This window comes from Rhagoletis zephyria, unplaced genomic scaffold (assembly GCF_001687245.7).
Source record: "Rhagoletis zephyria isolate East Lansing unplaced genomic scaffold, Rhagoletis_zephyria_1.1 Rzeph_scaffold_03998, whole genome shotgun sequence".
Lineage (NCBI taxonomy): Eukaryota > Metazoa > Arthropoda > Insecta > Diptera > Tephritidae > Rhagoletis > Rhagoletis zephyria.
Window position 1 is genome coordinate 3,399 of NW_016161081.1, and position 7,530 is coordinate 10,928.

General features: G+C 35.7%; 1 protein-coding gene across 3 annotated transcripts; it reads left to right on the plus strand.

Annotated features, from left to right (window-relative positions):
* The first annotated feature begins 436 nt into the window (after nucleotides 1-436).
* On the plus strand, nucleotides 437-6,208 carry LOC108370080 (uncharacterized). Of its 3 annotated transcripts, XM_017625328.1 has the most exons (3): nucleotides 440-708; nucleotides 4,621-4,711; nucleotides 4,842-6,206. In XM_017625328.1, the coding sequence occupies exons 2-3, from the start codon at nucleotides 4,633-4,635 to the stop codon at nucleotides 5,909-5,911; spliced, it is 1,149 nt and encodes a 382-aa protein (XP_017480817.1). In that variant the 5' UTR covers nucleotides 440-708; nucleotides 4,621-4,632; the 3' UTR covers nucleotides 5,912-6,206. The 3 variants fall into 3 exon arrangements, with proteins under 3 accessions (XP_017480818.1, XP_017480819.1, XP_017480817.1); XM_017625329.1 differs by lacking the exon at nucleotides 4,621-4,711 and having other exon boundaries at nucleotides 437-708; nucleotides 4,807-6,208; XM_017625330.1 differs by lacking the exon at nucleotides 4,621-4,711 and having other exon boundaries at nucleotides 439-708; nucleotides 4,842-6,207.
* The last annotated feature ends 1,322 nt before the right edge of the window (nucleotides 6,209-7,530 follow it).

Consider the following 7,530-nt stretch of genomic DNA (forward strand, 5'->3'; position numbering starts at 1 on the left):
CCTACTCCCTACACAAATGTACGTACATATGTATATTTATAGCTATGAAACTGCAGTTATGTATATAGAAGTAGCTTTTAACTATTTATTGAATAAAATTGCTTTAAATTTATGTATATTTGCGACTCCAATAAAATATTTTTAATGTATGCATATACATACATACATATTATATTTGTACACATACCTACAACCATAAATACGAATGAGGGGCCGGAATGGAGAGTTTGAGGAGCCTAAACAAAAACAAATACATACTAGGTATGAATAAATTTTCGTATTTTGTGCTTTGACGAAGAATTTCATGTCGACTTAACGAAAGTATGCGAAAAAGAATACGAAATATACAGCATACACTGTGTTATAGCATCAAGCTGCTGTCAATAGAGTGAGCCAGCTTGACTTTACCGTTGACTAAACGAGGCATTCATTGAAAAGATGAATCGATGTGTGTATACATAAGTACATACATACATTTGTGTGTTGTGGAGGTTGGATGTAGCGTTAACTGGTTTAGTAGAAGGCTCACTTTCGTTGTGTTTGGATGTATAACATACGAATAAAAGTGTAGAGAATTTTCAACAAAAAATAAATAAAACATTAAACTAAATTAATAAAAGCACTGCGTTTTACTTTAAAAGGGAACAAGTAATTAAAATATCCATACATGTGGGTGTGCAAATACGAATTAGAAACAAATAGTACGGAGTAAGTACATATGCATACACCTACACACATATATGTACATATATTTACGTATATAACCTTCAAAAAAATGCGACTAATCCGGGATGAGTCCGGGAGCAATCGCAACGGAACATGCGACTAATACCACTTTTGATCTCTTTATATGGAATGAACTGTTCGATTTTGTTCGAGCATGTCCTAAGAAGAGACTAATTGTGCCCCTTTATACCCGAACGGGTATAAAAAGCGACTAGTCACTTAAAAAATAAAAATTAAAATTTGCGCCAGCTGCGGGGTACCCAGTTTTGTTAACCTAATACTCTATCTCTGTGCCAATAAACTGCATAACTGAATAACTGCATACGTATAATTAAATCCTTAATAGTACCCGTCAGAGATGAGTCGACTAATTAATCTCCAATTATACCCGTAAGGGTTGAGTCGAGACTAATTGATCTCCAATAGTACCCATATTAGACTAGTTGCGACTAATTAATGCCCAATTGTACCCGATTGAGAGTAATCCCGGAATATTCTCTTTGGAGATCAGACAAATTTTAGCAGGGTTCTAAATCTTTACCTACACATGCATGTATGCATGTACATTAGGGTGTCGATGCTACTATAGTCGAAGATATCACATATAAATTTTGGTCCCGAATGGAGACGGTTGAGGCGTGTCGGACAAAATTTATATGTATACATTTTGGGCATTAATTGAAAAAAAAAAATAAATTTTTTATTTTTTGAGTCCGTACAGGCATCTATTTTTTGACCTCTTTGCGACACGCCTTAAAGGACTCCAATCGGGACCAAAATTTATATGAGGTATCTTCGACTATGTTAGTATTGATTTTGGGTATAAGATGAAAAAAAATTTATTTTAATTTTTCGAGTCTCTATTAAGAGAAATCTGTACTTTGCGGTGGGTTTGGGGGTTAAACTACGTGTCAGTCAGTAGCGGACCCAGGGGGGTCTTAATACATAGACGCCATATATATAAAACATAGTTAATTCCTTCATGATCTAATGATCGGATCTAAACCAAACTAGTATCGAACCACCTTTGAAAAAAAGAATTATAGAATTCGGTTAACGTGCTCCAAAGTTATGCGGTAATATACATAAAAAAAATATTCCGACGAATTGATAACCTTCTCCTTTTTGTGAAGTCGGTTAAGAAAGAAGGTAGTTTCAATAAACAACTTTTTGGCGGATTTTTTAAGCTTCAATATGAATTCATGTTGTAAACAGCGTTACCATATTGTTAATATTTAAAATTAAATTAGGGGATTTTGAGATTGAAATTTCTTTCACAGATTATGGGTGTAAATATTTTCGTCTTCTTAGACGAAACCAAACAACTCTAGTACATGACATACGTAAATATGTATTGAACATATGTACATATAAGGAATGCAATTTTACCTCGGAATACAACGGGCATATGTACTTATGTTTATCGCATTTCTTACCCCTACCCCAAAACTGAAAATTAATCTTTACGTGTGTATGTTGTGTTACCATTATTACATGTTACAAGTACCTAAATTGGCAACACTACAAACCCCTTGAAACGATAGAAAAGCATTAAAGTAATACCCCTCCAAAAAACTCCATGTACTCATCTAAGTATTCTTCGTTTCAGAAGCGTTGGAGGCTGCGAGAAAAATTCCTTTTTGATATTTTGTATTTTTGCATCTCCAAATGCGCCACTCATTTTTCTTTTTATTATTTTTAAAAGTTATTTTACTTTTTTGCTTTGTCGATCAAATTATATTCAGGAAAAAAATTGTATTATACTTTCCAATCTGGTAGCTAGATTTTGATGAAAATGTCATAATTTCAGCAAAAGTCCAATGGCTAATATGGCTGCTAACGTTATAAAGTGAAACTACCTTCTTTTTTCTACTATGAATAAAATAGCTAAAGCTTTTATTTAGAAATCAGTAAAGAAAAACAATTTCGTAGTATTTTGATTTACAAGTAAAACAGAAAAATTGGACAAAAATTCACACCAAATGGGATCCACCGATCTTAAACTTCATAAGTCGAGAAAAACTCGAGCATGTACAACCGACTCTCTAGGGAATGACAATGCGGGATAAACTGTTCAGTCCAATTTGAATAAGATACATCGTTAGATGAGAATGAAGACAACATGTAGTCAATTCACTGAATTAGGCAGAGTTTATCAAGCTACTACAATAAAAAACGAAAACAGTGAAACATTTTCATTCGGTTTTGCTTTTATTTTTTTAGTATTTTTTTGCTATCGAAATTTTTCCAGTAGTCAGATATAAAATAAAAATGTGCTATTTAGAACAGTTTCTGGTATATACTTAAACTAGATGAAAACCCGATTAATTCGATTGCAATGATTCGGTTTACCCGGAACTCAGGAAATCAAGAAGAAACCAGTTGAAACAGGTTTGTAAAAACCGAGGTCATCACCCTAGTACATTATTATTAATAGGGCATATATAGCGTTGCGACCCAGCTAGATTTAATATGCTAACCCTGTTAATAAGGCTGTTAATAAGCATTTTGTCATGTTCCCGATTTTGGATGGAGATGATAGTCACTCTCCAAGGTGTATAAGTCTGTGTCGAGTTATACGCGTGCAAGTACACAGTATATGCCCCGAGGTTTCATCCTCTAGCCCACAAAACCTGCAGTTCGTCTCCTCAGAGGGTCCCATTTTGTGCAGATGGTACCTCAGCCTACAGTGTCCTGACAGATATTCGGTGAGAATTTTTATACCCTCTCGCTAAGATTTAGCAGCCGCTCATATATTCCTCGAGAGGGAGTTAAGAATCATTTGAACTGTCTATTGCCCTTTGTCGTGCGCCATTGGGTGGTAATTTGCCAGTCCTCAAATTCCCGCAGGAGCTGTGCGATGTATCCTTTGGATGGAACAAAGAAAGGCTGAGGGCCGTCCAGGCTCCGTTGGGCACCGTGTTTTGCTAGAGTATCAGACCTTTCGTTGCCGCCCTAGTATCTACATATGTACATACATACATACATACAGCCACTAAGTTCAGGTGCTGGTTTCTTTTTTGTTAAATATTCACAATTGTTATTCACAAAGTTTTCCATATCGAGGGCTTATGCTCGTATTCACTGCCCTCTATCTGCACTTTTCACAAAAATGAGATTCTGATATAAAGAGCCACCTAAGACTTAACTGTCATCGATGATATTAATGCTGACCGTGTATAACACTTGACAGAAGAATTTACTATTAAATTGCAAAGTCAGAATTAACATCAGTGATGTCAAGTAAGTTCCAGATGGGTTCTAGCCTTAAAAAAAATATTTTTTTGTTAAAATTCCAGATAGAGGGTATTGAATATAAGCCCTCGATATATTTTATGGTAAAGATTCGTAAAGAGGATTAATAGGTATCCTGAGTCTTGACTTGCGTGCGATGCACATACGTACCGTTCGTTGGGCACTTCAAACGCAATCCGACCGTCAGGGTTTGCAGTCAGAAATCCCCTAATATTTTTCGGTCGGAAGACTCTAATTCTCTTCAGGAAATCTTCCAATGATAATACCCAATTGTCTATTTTACAATTTTTTTTATATACTAACGGGCTTTAAGAAGGACTTATAAAAATAGTTAATGTTAAGAAATGGTTAAATAAGCATTGGGTATTATTATTGGATGTCTCCTCAATATATAAACAGAGTCATCCGATCGAAAAATATTGATTTTCAAGAATTCTATACCATTTCTACGAGAATTTTCGCCCATATAAAATACATGGAAAACTTTGAGCGCAAAAACTTTGATACAAAAAAATAGAAAAATCCTACAGGGTGGGTGCATTAAAATTCCGACTTTACTTGTTTTTTGGATTGCCATAATACATATGTACATATGTATATACTCAATGATTTACACAAACTTAAATTTTATGATTTCAGTCCATTCATAATATGAATATGACAGATTCTGCATTGTTGAGAGCGTTATTAGGCCATTGGGGAGTGCCTGATTTGTGGCCACTTCTTCAAGGTATGAAATGAAAAATGTTACATACATACATACATATGTAGGTATATTAGAGTTAAACCTCAATAAAGCATAGATAAATAATAAAATAATAACAGTTTCCTACCTTTACATCTCAAAAACCTTTCTGCAGCTGAAAGCATTGGCATCGACGAGCTGAAAATGATGAAAAACCATCATATCGTCGAACTACTACATTCCTACAAATTGGGTACACGCATACGATTTGAATATTATTTCGAGCGTTGGCGTCGTGATCAAAACAAACCACTGCTAGATGATGTTACACCTAATCAATACCATTCCACATGCTCTGCTTCGGCGCCATACACAATGCGCTTACCGCATTCGCCGCCACAGGGGGCTCATAAAAAACAGCAATCACGTGCCACTAATACCGTTACGGTGCGTTATGCCACCGTTGCGACAAATACATCAGATATGATGCTTACAGTGCCAACAAAGGATATAACACCACCAACACTTGTCCCCCTTAAGGATACTAGCTTACGTGAAATGCCAAAGCTTACACGTCAACACAGCATATTGGAGGAGAGTCTGACGACGCCGACTACAACGAATGCGGCGGCTATACCTAATGCGACGACCATGGCGACGCCTTCATGCCCATCACGGCTGCCCCCAAAGTTTCAATTTGGCAGCAACGATTCGACGGAAACCGAACAAGCTGATACTGCGCCATTGTTGCACATTCTCAACTCATCCGGCATTAAGGGCAACTCCCTACTGGAATACTATCAACAACATAAGCAACTGACGAACGTGCACCGCACACTGCTCATTCAATTGATTGTGAATTTCTTCGATTTGAACGAATATCATTTGTCGCTTAAAGTCAGCCATAGTTTGGAAGAGCAGATTCTGAAACTCTTTCCGACTGAAAAACTCGAATGCTATCGAACGGAAAAACGTGGTAAAATCTATGTGAAATTTTGCAATATGAAGCGTTATAAACGTGATAAACCTACATTGAAGCGTAAGTGGTTGGAGGATGTGGAACCGGGCGACGAGGGTGCCGGTGGTGGTGGTGGCGGTAATATGTTAATGGAACCAGAGGTTGGCATCGAATGTGGCGATGAGGATGTGGATGACTACGCACAAAGTTTCGAATACTGGCATGCACAGCAGTCGCCTAGTGGGGTGCAGGTGAAGACTGAGTCGCTAAGCGACGGTGATTATTAGTGGATAAATTGGGGAGAAATCGACACTGCAAAAGGTGAAATGTAATTAAGAAGATTGAGAAATCGAATGTTGCAGAATACATACATAATACACTGAGAAAATAATCCAGCAGCGACAACTAAAGAGGTTTCTCTCAACACATGACTTTTTTTGTACACTAGGTTTGTTTAGAGGCTACATGTGAATGCATTAAATTAGTTTAAAGCTATTAAATTTTAGTTACAGCAATGTTATTAACCAAAATTATATGGAAAAGCACTTATTTTCGATGCAAATATATTTTTTATGATTAAATATAAAAACTAGATATGTGGTAAAATTGTGTTTTATTAAAAATAAACCAATAAAGATTAAAAAAAAGACTAAACTTGTTTTAATTTGAGTGGACAAACATAGTATAAACTTTACTATATACTACAAAGGGCCACGATTTGAAAATTTAACCTGGAATGTCCTGACCCCTAATGCGAGGCACCTTCTCTGCCTGACTGGCTAATGTACTCGTGAAGACAAGGGCTGATATCACTGCCATCCAAGAAATGCAATGGAAGATGGATTTGCGTTGGGAGAGATACTCCGCTTTTTAAATAATGGAATATTTTTTCTTTAATTTCCTTCGAACTATGAATAAGAACGACGTGGCAAAAACAAGAGTGCCATACCTACGGTGACCATCCGTTCTGTTTTTTGCAGGACCGTACTGTTATTTAAAGGTCTGTCCTGCGTAGTTTTTCAAAACAGAAAACCCCCAAAATGTTCTGATTTTTTCCAAGTGTCCTGCCTTTGTCCCGCATTTTATTCGATATTTTAAAGTTAACTTTTCCTAATCGAAATAAAAGCAGCGTAAGTTGGTTTTGAAGGTTCAACTAGTCAATGCCTTCTAAATATTGTACGGATATGGACAATGGGTGACGAGAAATTGAAGACCAGCATCAAATATATCGATAACACTGTTCTACAAATTTTGTGTAATCGCTTAAAAAAAAAAATATTTTCCAAGCCGATTTTCTTTTCAAACAAGCGTTTTCGTAATTTTTTCGAAAAAAGTGTTTTTGGTACATTTCGGACCTATTCGTCAATGTCTCATGAAAAAATTATCCAATCAACATAAGCGACCTACAAAAATATATTACTTTGCCGATTTCCATGAAAATTATTAGTGTTACAAGCGACCAAAATCGAAAAATTGAAATTTCAATCATTTTCTTTTTACAGTAAATGAAACTCTGATGAGAAATGTAGATGTTACGGAACACAATCTGCACAAAAAATATATATTTTTGCAAAGAGCCCATCAATACCTTTCGAACTGTTGGTCGTTTCATGAGATATTGAGGAATAACTGAAAAAGTACTAAAAATACGTTTTTCGAACAAATCTCGAAAACACTTCTTTGAAACCATGGGTATTTTTTCGTGTTCAACGATCCAAAGTTTGCCTAAAAAATTAGCTTTACAGAGGGTCATATTTCGCGTAAAGTAATATGTAATATGCCTTGATATAATTGTGTAAATATTCATTTATAAAAGAATAATACCAATGAAGCAAATGTGATTTATGTTTAAAGTTCAAAATTGGATTAATAATTAAGAAATATACCATCGTTATTTGAATAGCGC

Bases quoted from the DNA above. Each gene is read 5' to 3' on its own strand.
- LOC108370080 (XM_017625328.1), top strand. From the start codon at position 4,633: ATGAATATGACAGATTCTGCATTGTTGAGAGCGTTATTAGGCCATTGG. The intron at 4,712-4,841 runs GTATGAAATGAA...ACCTTTCTGCAG, and splicing joins TTTGTGGCCACTTCTTCAAG to CTGAAAGCATTGGCATCGAC.